The 17,515-nt window shown below is 42.8% G+C and overlaps 1 protein-coding gene across 4 annotated transcripts in view; it reads left to right on the plus strand.

Moving 5' to 3' along the window:
* The window catches only part of LOC121577585 (sodium-coupled neutral amino acid transporter 3), a 90,789-nt gene extending 74,202 nt beyond the window's left edge, over positions 1-16,587 (plus strand). For all 4 annotated transcript variants that reach the window (XM_041891312.2, XM_041891314.2, XM_041891315.2 and 1 more), the window contains 7 exons: positions 71-208; positions 3,488-3,567; positions 4,012-4,112; positions 6,987-7,111; positions 10,724-10,868; positions 13,328-13,431; positions 14,043-16,587. In XM_041891312.2, coding sequence (XP_041747246.1) covers positions 71-208; positions 3,488-3,567; positions 4,012-4,112; positions 6,987-7,111; positions 10,724-10,868; positions 13,328-13,431; positions 14,043-14,147 — 798 coding nt within the window. In that variant the 3' untranslated portion in view covers positions 14,148-16,587. The remainder of the gene's footprint in view (positions 1-70; positions 209-3,487; positions 3,568-4,011; positions 4,113-6,986; positions 7,112-10,723; positions 10,869-13,327; positions 13,432-14,042) is intronic.
* The last annotated feature ends 928 nt before the right edge of the window (positions 16,588-17,515 follow it).

Raw genomic sequence — 17,515 nt, forward strand, 5'->3', positions numbered from 1 at the left:
ATTATGTATGCAGTCCCATTTCCTCGAGGCTCCTCCTCTCATCCAGCCAATTCCTTTTTCCTCTCCACAGGTCATTTATAAGAAGTTCCACACCCCCTGTCCCTTTTTGGACTTTACCTTTAACAGCACAGCCAGTGTGACTGCTGTTACCAATGACACTGGTTACAACCCAGCCTGCGTTCCGAAAATGGTCAACCTCAACTCACAGGTGGGTTCCTGTACAGTCAGTTCCATCAGTCCATCCATTCCAGCCCTGTTATTCAAAAAAACATTTAGCATGTTGCTAATGACAATGGAAAAAACAAATAATTTACACTAACCTGTTTGCGCTATGAACAATCCCACTGTGTTGAATCCCACTGCATTCATCAGACCCTTGTGCTCCAGAAAGAGTAATGCAGGTCTGAATAGGATGTAATAGGATCATCCATCATGTGAAGGTTAGGGGTCAGCCTCTCAGTTCTCTCTCTCTCTCTCTCTCTCTCTCTCTCTCTCTCTCTCTCTCTCTCTCTCTCTCTCTCTCTCTCTCTCTCTCTCTCTCTCTCTCTCTCTCTCTCTCTCTCTCTCTCTCTCTCTCTCTCTCTCTCTCGCACCTGCTGTCTCGACCTCTGAATGCACTCCCTATAACCACTGTGATTATTATTTGACCCTGCTGGTCATCTATGAAAGTTTGAACATCTTGAAGAACAATCTGGCCTTAATGGCCATGTACTCTTATAATCTCCACCGGGCACAGCCAGAAGAGGACTGGCCACCCCTCAGAGCCTGGTTCCTCTCTAGGTTTATTCCTACGTTCCTGCCTTTCTAGGAAGTTTTTCCTAGCCACCATGCTTCTACATCTGCATTGCTTGCTCTTTGGGGTTTTAGGCTGGGTTTCTGGAAAAGCACTATGTGACATGTGCTGATGTAAAAATAGATTTATAAATACATTTGATTGATTGATTCTATCAGTGTTACCAGACTGAGATGTCAGCTCCCGTCTGACTGGAGAGTAGAACCACTCAGGGACATTCTCTGGCACGGTATCAGACCCAGTAACAGTCCTCTCTCTTTGGGCCAACTCTTGGTTACGGTTAGGGTTATCAGACACAGTAACAGTCCTCTCTCTGTGGGCCAACTCTGGGTTAGGGTTATCAGACACAGTAACAGTCCTCTCTCTGTGGGCTAACTCTGGGTTAGGGTTATCAGACACAATAACAGTCCTCTCTCTGTGGGCCAACTCTGGGCTAGGGTTATCAGACACAGTAACAATCCTCTCTCTGTGGGCCAACTCTGGGTTAGGGTTATCAGACACAGTAACAGTCCTCTCTCTGTGGGCCAACTCTGGGTTAGGGTTATCAGACACAGTAACAGTCCTCTCTCTGTGGGCTAACTCTAGGGAAATGGCCCTGATGGGAAAGGCCTGGCATTTCTGGGACTCATGTCTGACTATGGCAATGTCTACACCTAGTCTACTCTAGGGCTATTGAAGTGGTTAAATGCATCAATTGCCATTATAAAGTGCTATGAAAAAGTATTTGCCCCCTTTCTAATTTTCTCTACTTTTGCATATTTGTGATACTGAATGTTATCAGATCTTCAACCAAAACCTAATATTAGATAAAGGGAACATAAGTGAACAAATAACACAACAATTACATATTTATTTCATAAACAAAGTTATGCAACACCCAATTCCCCTGTGTGAAAAAGTAATTGCCCCCTTACACTCAATAACTGGTTGTGCCACCTTTAGCTGCAATGACTCAACCAAATGCTTCCTGTAGTTGTTGATCAGTCTCTCACGTCGCTGTGGAGGAATTTTTGGCCCACTCTTCCATGCAGAACTGGTTTAACTCGGTGACGTGTGGGTTTTCAAGCATGAACTGCTCGTTTCAAGTCCTGCCACAACATCTCAATTGGGATTAGGTCTGGACTTTGACTAGGCCATTCCAAAACTTCCAATTTGTTGCTTTTTAGCAATTTTCATGTAGACTTGATTGTGTGTTTTGGATCATTGTCTTGCTGCATGACCCAGCTGCGCTTTAGCTTCAGCTCACAAACGGATGGTCTGACATTCTCCTGTAGAATTCTCTGATACAGAGCAGAATTCATGGTTCCTTCTATTAAGGCAAGTCATCCAGGTCCTGAGGCAGCAAAGCATACCCAAACCATCACACCACCACCACCATGCTTGACCTTTGGTATGATGTTCTTACTGTGGAATGCAGTGTTTGGTTTTCGCCAGGCATAATGGGACCCATCTCGTCCAAAAAGTTGACTCAAGTTTGCCAAAAAGCACCTGGATGATCATCAAGACTCTTGGAAGAACGTTCTATGGACAGATGATTCAAAAGTATAACTTTTTTGGACGACATGGTTCCAGTAATGCCTGGCGAAAACCAAACTCTGCATTCCACAGTAAGAACATCATACCAAAGGTCAAGCATGGTGGTGGTGGTGTGATGGTTTGGGGATGCTTTGCTGCCTCAGGACCTGGACGACTTGCCTTAATAGAAGGAACCATGAATTCTGCTCTGTATCAGAGAATTCTACAGGAGAATGTCAGACCATCCGTCTGTGAGCTGAAGCTGAAGCGCAGCTGGGTCATGCAGCAAGACAATGATCCAAAACACACAATCAAGTCTACATGAAAATTGCTAAAAAGCAACAAATTGGAAGTTTTAGAATGGCCTAGTCAAAGTCCAGACCTATTCCCAATTGAGATGTTGTGGCAGGACTTGAAACGAGCAGTTCATGCTTGAAAACCCACACATCACTGAGTTAAAGCAGTTCTGCAGGGAAGAGTGGGCCAAAATTCCTCCACAGCGACGTGAGAGACTGATCAACAACTACAGGAAGCATTTGGTTGGAGTCATTGCAGCTAAAGGTGGCACAACCAGTTATTGAGTGTAAAGGGGCAATTACTTTTTCACACAGGGGAATTGGGTTTTGCATAACTTTTTTTATGAAATAAATATGTAATTGTTGTGTTATTTGTTCACTTATGTTCCCTTTATCTAATATTAGGTTTTGGTTGAAGATCTGATAACATTCAGTATCACAAATATGCAAAAGTAGAGAAAATTAGAAAGGGGGCAAATACTTTTTCATAGCACTGTATATGATATTCATATTATGCAGTACTAATAGTAACAGTATAGTTGTAGTCTTTTGTAGTCAGTCATACACTGAAGAATTAGCGGTAGAGTATTGACTAGTATATACAATCCTATTATTAGCATCCCTTAAAGATGTGTGAGATTTCCCTAGTCACCCAGGCTAGTTAGACCAATCCCTCCTGCTGATCAGCTTACAGCCCAGGCATCCGTAAGCCGGCTAAAGCTGGACAGTAGCCAGGTCCAAGTTAATCACAGGGAAACAATTAGCTCTGTGTGATGTGTGCTTCAAGGCCCTAATGGCCAGTTAAACAATGGGTTGATGGTAAGACGGCTGGGACAGGCGCCGCCTTATCCATGGTGACTTCACAGTGTTCTATTTTTTCCAGACGGCCTACACCATCCCAATCCTGGCGTTTGCCTTTGTGTGCCACCCTGAGGTCCTGCCCATCTACACTGAGCTCAAAAAGTAGGTGCCCCACTTGCAACAGGATGCAGCACTGTTGCTGTTTACTATTGGACCCAGAATTCAGTTCAGTCACCCTGCAGATAGGAAAATCATTATGTCAGCTTTGTCCTTGGCTACTCATATGCCAGTGTCATATAGCACACTGCCTTGCATTCTCAGTAATGTCATGTGTAAATACGCATAGCTAGCCTGGCCATAATCTGAATAATCATCCTGCTGCCTTGTTGAACCCACTATAACATCTGTCTCTTTAGATTAATCTGATGTGTTCAGCCACAATATTACATTCATTTGAGTCTTGGATCTTATGTAACTCCTGAAGCACTCTCAGTCAGAGTATGATGACAAAAGCTAAAACTGGTATTTTTTGTTTGTGTCTTTGTTGGTGTGTTGGTGTGTGTAAGTGTGTGTGACATCACATCATGCAATATTCTCTGATTTCAGCCCCACCAAGCAAAGGATGCAGCATGTGTCCAACATCTCCATTGTAGTCATGTACACCATGTACTTCCTGGCTGCTCTGTTTGGATACCTGACCTTCTATGGTGAGGCCCGCTCACCTCCATGTCATTATAATTCTCTCTCTCTCCCTCTCCCTCTCCCCTGTTCTCTCTCTCTCTCTCTCTCTCTCTCTCTCTCTCTCTCTCTCTCTCTCTCTCTCTCTCTCTCTCTCTCTCTCTCTCTCTCTCTCTCTCTCTCTCTCTCTCTCTCTCTCTCTCTCTCCCCATGTCATTATAATGATCTTTATCTCTCTCTCTCTCTCCCCTGTTCTCTCTCTCTCTTTTCACTGCTGCTCCTCCGACTGCTGAATCTCATACGTTTTCTCAGGCCCATTTTACATGAGTTTCAGGCTAGTTCAGTTTGCTAACAGCAAAGCCACTTCTCACGTTTGCCATTCATTTGCATGGACACAGCTCTTTTAGGCTTGAGAGGCTGTTATAACATCAGTTAGTCTCAGATGAGAAGATGGGTCACGTCATGTGGCTTCAGAAGTTAAGATAGTGGTAGAGAAACATAATGAAGTAACTACTCCTCCTAGTGGCCATTGCTCATATCAGACCGGTTTCTAATATCCCAATGATTCTACTCTATGACATTGTTATAAGCACAATCAGAGCAGTATATTACTGTAGTATATACAGGTAACTGCCAAGAAAATGGAAACACTTGAGAAATGAGTGATACAAAGTACACTACCTTTCAAAGGTTTGGGGTCACTTAGAAATGTCCTTGTTTTCTAAATAAAATCTATTTTTTTGTCCATTAAAATAACATAAAATTGATCAGAAATACAGTGTAGACATTGTTAATGTTGTAAATGGCTATTGTAGCTGGAAACGGCTGATTTTTTATGGAATATCTACATAGGCGTACAGAGGCCCATTATCAGCAACCATCAGTCCTGTGTTCCAATGGCACGTTGTGTTTGCTAATCCAAGTTTATCATTTTAAAAAGCTAATTGATCATTAGAAAACCCTTTTGCAATTATGTTAGCACAGCTGAAAACTGTTGTGCTGATTAAAGAAGCAATAAAACGGGCCTTCTTGAGACTAGTTGAGTATCTGGAGCATCAGCAATTGTGTGTTTGATTACAGGATCAAAATGGACAGAAACAAAGAACTTTCTTCTGAAAACCGTCAGTCTTTTCCATGCGAGAAATTGCCAAGAAACTGAAGATCTCGTACAACGCTGTGTACTACTCCCTTCACAGAACAGCGCAAACTGGCTCTAACCAGAATAGAAAGAGGAGTGGGAGGCCCCGGTGCACAACTGAGCAAGAGGTCAAATACATGAGTGTCTAGTTTGAGAAACAGCTTAATTAAATAGTACCCGCAAAACACCAGTCTCAATGTCAACAGTGAAGAGGCGACTCCGGGATGCTGACCTTCTAGGCAGAGTTGCAAAGAAAAAGCCAAATCTCAGACTGGCCAATAAAAATAAAAGATTAAGATGGGCAAAAGAACACAGACACTGGACAGAGGAAGATTGGAAAAAAGTGTTATGGACAGACGATTCAAAGTTTGAGGTGTTCGGATCACAAAGAAGAACATTTGTGAGATGCAGACCAAATGAAAAGATGCTGGAGGAGTGCTTGATGCCATCTATCAAGCATGGTGGAGGCAATGTGATGGTCTGGGGGTGCTTTGGTGGTGGTAAAGAGGGAGATTTGTACAGGGTAAAAGGGATCTTGAAGAAGGAAGGCTATCACTCCATTTTGCCACGCCACGCCATACCCTGTGGACGGCGCTTGATTGGAGCCAATTTCCTCCTACAACAGGACAATGACCCTAAGCACAGCTCCAAACTATGCAATAACTATTTAGGGAAGAAGCAGTCAGCTGGTATTCTGTCTATAATGGAGTGGCCAGCACAGTCACCGGATCTCAACCCTATTGAGCTGTTGTGGGAGCAGCTTGACCATATGGTACGTAAGAAGTGCCCATCAAGCCAATCCAACTTGTGGGAGGTGCTTCAGGAAGCATGGGGTGAAATCGCTTCAGATTACCTCAACAAATTGACAACTAGAATGCTAAAGGTCTGCAAGGCTGTTATTGCTGCAAATGGTGGATTCTTTGACAAAAGCAAAGTTTGAAGGACACAATTATTATTTCAATTAAAAATCATTATTTCTTACCTTGTCAATGACTACATTTCCTATTCATTTTGCTATATTTCCTATTCATGTATGTTTTCATGGAAAACAAGGACATTTCTAAGTGATCCCAAACTTTTGAACGGTAGTGCATATTGAAAGCAGGTGCTTCCACACAGGTGTGGTTCCTGAGTTAATTAAGCAATTAACATTCTATCATGCTTAGGGTCATGTGTAAAGTGCTGGGCAGGCCATTATTTTGGCTACCATGGCAATGCCGCCATAGGATGACAATGCCCCCATCCACAGGGCACGAGTGGTCACTGAATGGTTTGATGAGCATGAAAATGATGTAAACCATATGCCATTTGCCCGTCTCCAGATCTCAACCCAATTGAACACTTATGGGAGATACTGGAGCGGCGCCTGAGACAGTGTTTTCCATCACCATTAACAAAACACCAAATGATGGAATTTCTTGGGGAAGAATGATGTCGCATCCCTCCAATAGAGTTCCAGACTTGTGGAATTTATGCCAAAGTGCATTGAAGCTGTTTTGGCTCATGGTGGCCCATCGCCCTATTAAGACCCTTTATGTTGGTGTTTCCTTTATTTTGCCAGTTACCTGTATCTCAATATAAGGCTCTGAGCACAATGATGAGCAGCATGTAACGTGTAAGACAGATTTTTTATGCCTTCTGATGGAAAAAACATTGTTGTGAATGATATGTTGCATATAATTTGTACTACATTTTCTGCTCTTACTGGAGTTGGTGGTTATTGATGCTTCGCTAATCCCTCCTTCTGTGTGTCTGCCCCCTATAGGTGAAGTGGAGTCAGAGCTGCTGCACACCTACAGCCGTCTGGACCCGTACGACACCCTGATCCTGTGTGTCCGTCTGGCCGTGCTCACTGCTGTCACACTCACCGTCCCCATAGTGCTCTTCCCTGTGAGTAGCCTAGTTACCTCTTTGCACAAATGGTGTCTGGCTCAATGGAACTGTGTATGCCTAGAAGTAAAGATGTGCAGTGCATTCGGAAAGTATTCAGACCACTTGACTTTTTCCTAGTTGTTTACGTTACAGCCTTATTCTAAAATGTATTTAAAAAATAAATATTGTCAATCTACACACAATACCCTAGAATGACAAAGCAAAAACTTTTTTTTTTTAAATTGTTGCAAATTTAATAAATATTAAAATCAACAACTTAAATATCACATTTACATAAGTATTCAGACCCTTTACTCAGTACTTTGTTGAAGCACCTTTGGCAGTGTTTATAGCCCAGAGTCTTCTTGGGTATGACGCTACACGCTTGGCACACCTGTATTTGGGGAGTTTCTCCTATTCTTCTCTGCAGATCCTCTCAAGCTCTGTCAGGTTGGATGGGGAGCATCGCTGCACAGCTATTTTCAGGTCTCTCTAGAGATGTTCCATCGAGTTCAAGTCCGGGCTCTGGCTGGGCCACTCAAGGACATTCAGAGACTTGTCCCGAAGCCACTCCTACGTTGTCTTGGCTGTGTGCTTAGGGTCGTTGTCCTGTTGGAAGGTGAAGCTTCGCCTCAGTCTGCGGTCCTGAGCGCTCTGGAGCAGGTTTTCATCAAGGATCTCTCTGTACTTTGCTCCGTTCATCTTTCCCTCGATCCTGACTAGTCTCCCAGTCCTTGCCGCTGAAAAACATCACCACAGCATTTTTATTTATTTATTTTATTTCACCTTTATTTAACCAGGTAAACCAGTTGAGAACAAGTTCTCATTTACAACTGCGACCTGGCCAAGATAAAGCAAAGCAGTGCGATAAAAACAACAACACAGAGTTACATATGGGGTAAAACAAAACAAAGTCAAAAATACAACAGAAATACATATAATATACAGTGTGCAAATTTAGCAAGTTATGGAGGTAAGGCAATAAAATAGGCTATAGTGCAAAATAATTACAATTTAGTATTAACACTGGAATGATGTGCAAGAGATGATGTGCAAATAGAGATACTGGGGTACAAATGAGCAAAATAAATAACAATATAGGGATGAGGTAGTTGGGCGGGCTAATTTCAGATGGGCTGTGTACAGGTGCAGTGATCGGTAAGGTGCTCTGACAACTGATGCTTAAAGTTAGTGAGGGAGATAAGTGTCTCCAGCTTCAGAGATTTTTGCAATTTGTTCCAGTCATTGGCAGCAGAGAACTGGAAGGAATTGCGGCCAAAGGAGGTGTTGGCTTTGGGGATGACCAGTGAGATATACCCGCTGGAGCGCAGACTACGGGTGGGTGTTGCTATGGTGACCAATGAGCTAAGATAAGGCGGGGATTTGCCTAGCAGTGATTTATAGATGGCCTGGAGCCAGTGGGTTTGGCGACGAATATGTAGTGAGGACCAGCCAACAAGAGCGTACAGGGCACAGTGGTGGGTATTATATGGGGCTTTGGAGACAAAACGGATGGCACTGTGATAGACAACATCAAATTTGCTGAGTAGAGTGTTGGAGGCTATTTTGTAAATGACATCGCCGAAGTCAAGGGTCGGTAGGATAGTCAGTTTTACGAGGGCATGTTTGGCAGCATGAGTGAAGGAGGCTTTGTTGCGAAAGGAAACCGATTCTAGATTTAACTTTGGATTGGAGATTCTTAATGTGAGTCTGGAAGGAGAGTTTACAGTCTAACCAGACACCTAGATATTTGTAGTTGTCCACATACTCTAGGTCAGACCCGTCTAGAGTAGTGATTCTAGTCGGGTGGGCGGGTGCAAGCAGCGTTCGGTTGAAGAGCATGCATTTAGTTTTACTAGTGTTTAAGAGCAGTTGGAGGCACAAAATGGTGTCGTCTGCGTAGAGGTGGATCTGAGAGTCACCAGCAGCAAGAGCGACGTCATTGATATACACAGAGAAAAGAGTTGGCCCAAGAATTGAACCCTGTGGCACCCCCATAGAGACTGCCATAGGTCCAGACAACAGGCCCTCCGATTTGACACATTGAACTCTATCTGAGAAGTAGTTGGTGAACCAGGCGAGGCAGTCATTTGAGAAACCAAGGCTATTTAGTCTGCCAATAAGAATGCGGTGGTTGACAGAGTCGAAAGCCTTGGCCAGGTCAATGAAAACGGCTGCACAGTACTGTCTATTATCGATCGCGGTTATAATATCGTTTAGGGACCTTGAGCGTGGCTGAAGTGCACCCATGACCAGCTCGGAAACCGGATTGCATAGCGGAGAAGGTACGGTGGGATTCGAAATGGTCGGTGATCTGTTTGTTGACTTGGCTTTCAAAAACTTTTGAAAGGCAGGGCAGGATGGATATGGGTCTGTAACAGTTTGGATCTAGAGTGTCACCCCCTTTGAAGAGGGGGATGACCGCGGCAGCTTTCCAATCTCTGGGGATCTCAGACGTTACGAAAGAGAGGTTGAACAGGCTAGTAATAGGGGTGCGACAATTTCGGCGGCTAGTTTTAGAAAGAAAGGGTCCAGATTGTCTAGCCCAGATGATTTGTAGGGGTCCAGATTTTGCAGCTCTTTTAGAACATTAGCTGTCTGGATTTGTGTGAAGGAGAAGCGGGGGGGGGGCATGGGCAAGTTGCAGCGGAGGGTGCAGAGCTGGTGGCCGGGGTAGTGGTAGCCAGGTGGTAGCCAGGTAGTGCTGCCACCACCATGCTTCACCATAGGGATGGTGCCTGGTTTCAATCTTAATTTCATCAGACCAGAGAATCTTGTTTCTCATGGTCTGAGAGTCCTTTAGGTGCCTTTTGACAAACTCCAAGTGGGCTGTCATGTGCCTTTTCCTGAAGAGTGGCTTCAGTCTGGCCACTCTACCATGAAGGCCTGATTGGTGGAGTGCTGCAGAGATGCTTGTCCTTCTGGAAGGTTCTCCCATCTCCACAGAGGAACTCTGGAGCTCTGTTAGAGTGACCATCGGGTTCTTAGTCACCTCCCTGACCAAGGCCCTTCTTCCCCGATTGCTAGGAAGAGTCTTGGTGGTTACAAACTTCTTCCATTTAAGAATGATGGAGGCCACTGTGTTCTTGGGGATCTTCAATGTTGCAGAAATGTTTTGGTACCCTTCACCAGATCTGTGCCTCGACACAATCCTGTCTCGGAGCTCTACGGACAATTCCTTCAACCTCATAGCTTGGTTTTTGCTCTGCCATGCACTGTCAACTGTGGGACCTTATATAGACAGGTGTGTGCCTTTCCAAATCATGTCCAATTAATTGAATGTACCACAGGTGGACGCCAATCAAGTTGTAGAAACATCTCAAGGATGATCATTGGAAACAGGATGCAACTGAGCTCAATTTCGAGTCTCATAGCAAAGGGTCTGAATACTTATGTAAATAAGGTATTTCTGTTTTTTATTTGTAATAAATGTGCAAAAATTTCAAAAAACCTGTTTTTACTTTGTCATTACGGGATATTGTGTGTAGATTGATGAGGAAACAAATTAAAAGGTGAAAAGGGCATATTATTATATTAAAGCAGTGGCTTTCTGCTCCTCTTTGATGAAAGGTTGTGTCTGTGAATATGAATAGTGTTGTGACTGTGCTTTTCTGCCCTTGTTCTCGTCAGGTAAGGAGAGCCATCCAGCAGTTGTTTTTCCCCAACAAGACATTCTACTGGCCCCGCCACATTGCTATCGCTGTCACCCTGCTCACTCTCATCAACATGCTGGTCATCTTCGCACCTAACATCCTGGGCATCTTCGGCATTATTGGTAGGTATTTTAAAAATGCACGTCTCTAGAAAGGATGCCTTTAGACGCAAGGCTACCTGAAATTGGACCTCATTGGATAGAAAAGGGCACAACTGCCTATGAATGAAAGCTTAGAATGAGGTAAGACATTGATTTATATAAGATACACTAGTATGCATCATTTTTAATTTGTAACAAAATGTAAAACAATTAGTAACTTTACTTCAGGAATATACTTTTAATTCTGACCCTTTTGGAATAAAGCAGTCTAAACTTCTGCACTGTCATCATGACTTTACTAAGAGGAAATGTTATTATACAGACAGACAGAGATCTAGTTGCCCTCAGCTACTTTACAGTAAAGTCAGGGCCCTCACAGCTTAATGATCATAGCGTCTTTCATTTCACCCTCGACCCTTTGATCCCCTATGCATTAAATCCTCAGTGATGGATTTGGAGACATTTTAGGGGAAAGCTCTTAAATCACCTCAGGAATGCATACTATAAACCTTAATCAAAGTCTTGTGATCGTTATGCAACTGAAACGTTCAATCATTTCCTGAAGGACTATAATGCATTGTACAGTGCCTTGCAAAAGTATTCATCCCCCTTGGCGTTTTTCCTATTTTGTTGCGTTACAACCTGTAATTTAAATTGATTTTTATTTGGATTTCATGTAATGGACATACACAAAATAGTCCAAATTGGTGAAGTTTCAACAAATTCGAAAAAATAAATAACGGAAAAGAGGTGCGTGTATTCACCCCCTTTGCTATGAAGCCCCTAAATAAGATCTGGTGCAACCAATTACCTTCAGAAGTCACATCATTAGTTAAATAAAGACCACCTGTGTGCATTCTAAATGTCACATGATCTGTCACATGATCTCAGTATATATACACCTGTTCTGAAAGGCCCCAGAGTCTGCAACACCACTAAGCAAGGGGCACCACCAAGCAAGCGGCACCATGAAGACCAAGGAGCTCTCCAAACAGGTCAGGGACAAAGTTGTGGAGAAGTACAGATCAGTGTTGGGTTATAAAAAAATATCCAAAACTTTGAACATCCCACGGAACACCATTAAATCCATTATTATTAAATGGAAAGAATATGGCACCACAACAAACCTGCCAAGAGAGGTCCGCCCACCAAAACTCACGGACCAGGCAAGGAGGGCATTAATCAGAGAGGCAGCAAAGAGACCAAAGATAACCCTGAAGGAGCTGCAAAGCGCCACAGCGGAGATTGGAGTATCTGTCCATAGAACCACTTTAAGCCATACACTCCACAGAGCTGGGCTTTACGGAAGAGTGGCCAGAAAAAAAGCCATTGCTTAAATAAATAAATAAGCAAACACGTTTGGTGTTCGCCAAAAGCCATGTGGGAGACTCCCCAAACATATGGAAGAAGGTACTCTGGTCAGACTAAAATTGAGCTTTTTGGCCATCAAGGAAAACGCTATGTCTGGCGCAAACCCAACACCTCTCATCACCTCGAGAACACCATCCCCACGGTGAAGCATGGTGGTGGCAGCGTCATGCTGTGGGGATGTTTTTCATCGGCAGGGACTGGGAAACTGGTCAGAATTGAAGGAATGATGGATGGCACTAAATACAGGGAAATCCTTGAGGGAAACCTGTTTCAGTCTTCCAGACATTTGATACTGGGATGGAGGTTCACCTTCCAGCAGGACAATGACCCTAAGCATACTGCTAAAGCAACACTTGAGTGGTTTAAGGGGAAACATTTAAATGTCTTGGAATGGCCTAGTCAAAGCCCAGACCTCAATCCAATTGAGAATCTGTGGTATGACTTAAAGATTGCTGTACACCAGCGGAACCCATCCAACTTGAAGGAGCTGGAGCGGTTTTGCCTTGAAGAATGGGCAAATATCCCAGTGGCTAGATGTGCCAAGCTTATAGAGACATACCCTAAGAGACTTGCAGCTGTAATTGCTGCCAAAGGTGGCTCTACAAAGTATTGACTTTGGGGGGGGGGTCTTATTACGTATTTGTTTCACAATAAAAAATATTTAGCATCTTCAAAATGGTAGGTATGTTGTGTAAATCAAATGATACAAACCCCCCAAAAATCCATTTTAATTCCAGGTTGTAAGGCAACAAAATAGGAAAAATGCCAAGGGGGGTGAATACTTTTGCAAGCCATTGTACATATGCCTTAGTTTTAGCATCTTATTGTCCCCACAGTTTCATTAGTATTTTTGAGTGAACAGTAATCTGTTGTGTTTAACACTAAGTTTAAGACTTTCCATGCCAATAAAGCCTTTTGAATTTAATCTCTTTGGTTTCTGCTGGTGTCATTCTGACAGTCAGGGAGACAAAGGACACTTTTGGGGGACTTTCGTGACATCGCTAGGCTACCTCCTCGCTGTTAAATTGCACTTTTGTTATTCTACAGTTCTGTGGAGCTCATTGTTTGACACGGTTGCTAAAGAGTGTCTTTGACCTCTCCTCGCTCAGGTGCCACGTCTGCCCCCTGCCTCATCTTCATCTTCCCTGCTGTCTTCTACATCCGCATCGTACCCGAAGAGGAGGAGCCCATGCGCTCCACCCCCAAAATCCTGGTGAGCGATGTCCCCTAGCGCCCCCTACAACACTAGAGACTATTGTCATGTCTTACTGGAACGCAGCACATTACTGTTAACTATTGGTTTTTAAAGATAATGTATTTTTTTACACACATGACGTATCTTTTCGGTCTGTTTAGTATGGGCATGTAAACAATTAAGCATAAGTGCACATAATAGAATGTAACATAATAGGAATTTGACTGTGAGCTTTCAGTTAGATTAGAATAACTACAGAGAGAGAGTTCCTGGAGATTATCTGCTGAAACAATGTTTGAAGTGCTAAGTAAAGACAATGCAGATTCATTTTATTGACTCATCCATACAGAATCCTTTCGATATATTTGCTGAGTGAGTAATGCCACTCGTCATTACAATTCAGAAATGTATACACAAACCCTAGACTACAATAATAATGGTTGAATAGCTTTGAGTGCATTAAGGCTGAAACTCAGTGACAGAGTCATCAACTGTGTGCATTACCTCTCTCTCATCCATCCTCACTCTCTCTCCTCTCGCTCTCTCGCTCTCTCTTTCTCACTCTCTTTCTCCCTCCCTCTTTCTCACTCTCTCTCTCCCTCTCCTCTGCCTCTCCCTCTCTCTCGCAGGCTGCCTGCTTCGCTGGAATAGGCTTCCTGTTTATGATAATGAGCCTGAGCTTTATCCTTATTGATTGGACATCGGGGAGTAGCAAAGCCAGCAGTGGTCACTAGACTGCTTCTACCGTCTTCAGTTTTTATATTGTAAATCTATACCTGTATTGTATTTTCTCTGTGTTTTCATGGATCATATTTTGTAGAGGATGCACTATCTCTTCCTCCAGAAAGAGTGGGCCACAGTGTCTAGAGATGGGGAGTTCAGTATTCTGGAGGTTTCTGCTCCTCGCTGGAAGAAGATAGTGCATTCGAAACAAATGGAAAGTCAAGCTGGCTCTCTGAATCTGCCACCACCTCCCATTCCAGCCCTGCCCCTGTACCAGACCGGACCAGACCAGACCAGACCCATAACCCACTACCCTATAAACTTGAACTCTGTGAATCACAGCAAGAATCTAACTGCTACACTTTAGTCTAGACACCCCGTAGATTTCTTCAACAGTAGGGGAGAAGAAGACACAACAGATCGTTGGGGGCTGGACAGTTATTTTATATTTGTAGGTCTTGTAAGTCTACTGTGTTAAGTTATTCATGTAATTAGGTCATGGCAAGATTCTGTGCAATAGCTGAGGAAATGTGGCATTAAAAGCTATTGGACAGAGCGGTGGTGACTGTGGCATCGCCCAGTGACCCATGCTGCTGTTGTCACCCTGGTGGCCAGGTGCCGTCCTTCTAGACGCTCGGCTTCACTCCTCACATATATCAGAGGATGGAACCATACAACTGATATCCAACTGTACAGTGTATACAGTGTGTATACAGTAGGTTGACTCTACCATTACAATACAGTATGATATATATACAGAGAGATATATTTGTCATCATTTTTATTTAATAAAGGGTATAATATGGACCTTTGAGTGTATCCTCAGCAACAGTATCAAGGCTATCATATCACATTGGTGTGTCTCTTTGATACGTGCACTGAACCATATCAGAATAGCTTTTTCATGGTTCGAGGAGCAGCTCTGATGTCTAAAATGGAAGGGAATCCTGGCTATAAGCTGTCTACTCAGTATGAGGGTCTATTATAGAGGTTTTAGAGGTTATTGTTAACTTGGTCCCGGATCAGTGGGGTTGTATATCTCTGCATTGTCATGTTTTGATCATTTGAGGGCTCACTGATCTAGGACCAGTGTTCTTAGTGGCAGAGGATGCTCTCTACCTGGGTTTGTTGTTGTGTTGTTTCTGAACATTTACTGAAAGTAATCAGAGATAACCCAAAAATATAAAGAAAACTCACAGGGTCAATTCATTACGTGGAGAATCAAGGATGACGTGTGTAAATATGGTTATTTCCAGGACAAGCTCGTTTTTGAGTTTGGTCCCGAACTAAAGTTTAGTCTAGTGCCATGATAAGCACATAATGTGGTATCAATGCCTCTCTAACATCCCTGCAAAGTAGGTGGTTAGTTATAGCACTTTCAGCTGATAAGTACAATTTCTTCCTATAGCCATTAATCAATTGACATGCAAACAATTTATTTGTAAGATACTCATTTGTTTTATAAATATGATTTTAAGGGACTAACCTTTGTAATACAAATTACAATCTCTGAAAAATCTAAAAGTCTAAATCTTAAGTAAATTGTATAATCCTGTGTATGTTACATTACAACAACATATGTATTTAAGGTCTAACATGGTACAAGGACGTTTCCTCCAACTACTTGAAGCACTTTCTCTCCTGTTCTGTGTCTGCATAGTGTTTAGCAGCCCTGCAATGATTTAAGTGTGAACATGGTGTGTGAACATGGTGTGTACATGGTGTGTATATGGTGTGTGTCTGTTCATCTGCTCCAGTATGGAGAAAACACAATTATGTACAGTGGATGTACTGTAAGGATTGTTAGTGTGTCTGTGTGTTGAAATTAAACATGGCTCTACTGTATTTGAATTATGGTACTTACTTATACACTATTGATTGTGAAACGATCAATGGATACATGAACCATAAGTGTAATGTGTCAATCTTAGGCTTATGAATCCCATTGACTCTTACCAAATGAGTCAAATAAGATTTAAAAGCCTGACTATGAACCTTTCATAATCTCAGACTACAGTGTTGTCAGGTATGAGTGGAATAGTATTTCTAGTCAGTTTCTAAACATCCCTGTAGCTGCTTTTGGGGACTGTCTGCCAACTCTTGCAGGTGTTGAGTAGGTTTGATACAGTAGTCAGGTGGAATGTCCCCTGTCTCTCTCTCTGTTGTTTTCCTTGTGATGAAGTTACATATTCCACACTACAGTGAGTGCTGTAATGTTATATATACGTATTGTATCATTGTTCTGTCAAACTTGGTTGTAAAGCGCAACAAACACCTCTCTCAATCAATCATTAATCACATTTTCTTTAGAGAATAACCAGTCTGCATGTGCCATTATACAGTATATCAGGATCAGCCAGCTCTGCTCTGCTCTCTATCTATTACTCATTTATTTAATAGCTTAATGGATTCATTTGTTTCTATTTCAATAAAGATCAATGTTTAAAGTCATATATTTTAACAACATGTTTGTTTTATACTGATGTCATATACAGTGAGGTAAAAAAGTATTTAATCCCCTGCTGATTTTGTACGTTTGCCCACTGACAAAGAAATGATCAGTCTATAATTTTAATGGTAGGTTTATTTGAACAGTGAGTGACAGAATAACAACAAAAAAATCCAGAAAAACGCATGTCAAAAATGTTATAAATTGATTAGCATTTTAATGAGGGAAATAAGTATTTGACCCCCTCTCAATCAGAAAGATTTCTGGCTCCCAGGTGTCTTTTATACAGGTAACGAGCTGAGATTAGGAGCACACTCTTAAAGGGAGTGCTCCTAATCTCAGCTTGTTACCTGTATAAAAGACACCTGTCCACAGAAGCAATCAATCAATCAGATTCCAAACTCTCCACCATGGCCAAGACCAAAGAGCTCTCCAAGGATGTCAGGGACAAGATTGTGGACCTACACAAGGCTGGAATGGGCTACAAGACCATCACCAAGCAGCTTGGTGAGAAGGTGACAACTGTTGGTGCGATTATTCGCAAATGGAAGAAACACAAAATAACTGTCAATCTCCCTCGACCTAGGACTCCATACAAGATCTCACCTCGTGGAGTTGAAATAATCATGAGAACGGTGAGGAATCAGCCCAGAACTACACAGGAGGATCTTGTCAATGATCTCAAGGCAGCTGGGACCATAGTCACCAAGAAAACAATTGGTAACACATTACGCCGTGAAGGACTGAAATCCTGCAGCGCCCGCAAGGTCCCCCTGCTCAAGTAAGCACATATACAGGCCTGTCTGAAGTTTGCCAATGAACATCTGAATGATTCAGAGGAGAACTGGGTGAAAGTGTTGTGGTCAGATGAGACCAAAATCGAGTTCTTTGGCATCAACTCAACTCGCCGTGTTTGGAGGAGGAGGAATG

The sequence above is a fragment of the Coregonus clupeaformis genome, chromosome 12 (assembly GCF_020615455.1).
Source record: "Coregonus clupeaformis isolate EN_2021a chromosome 12, ASM2061545v1, whole genome shotgun sequence".
Taxonomy (NCBI): Eukaryota; Metazoa; Chordata; class Actinopteri; order Salmoniformes; family Salmonidae; genus Coregonus; species Coregonus clupeaformis.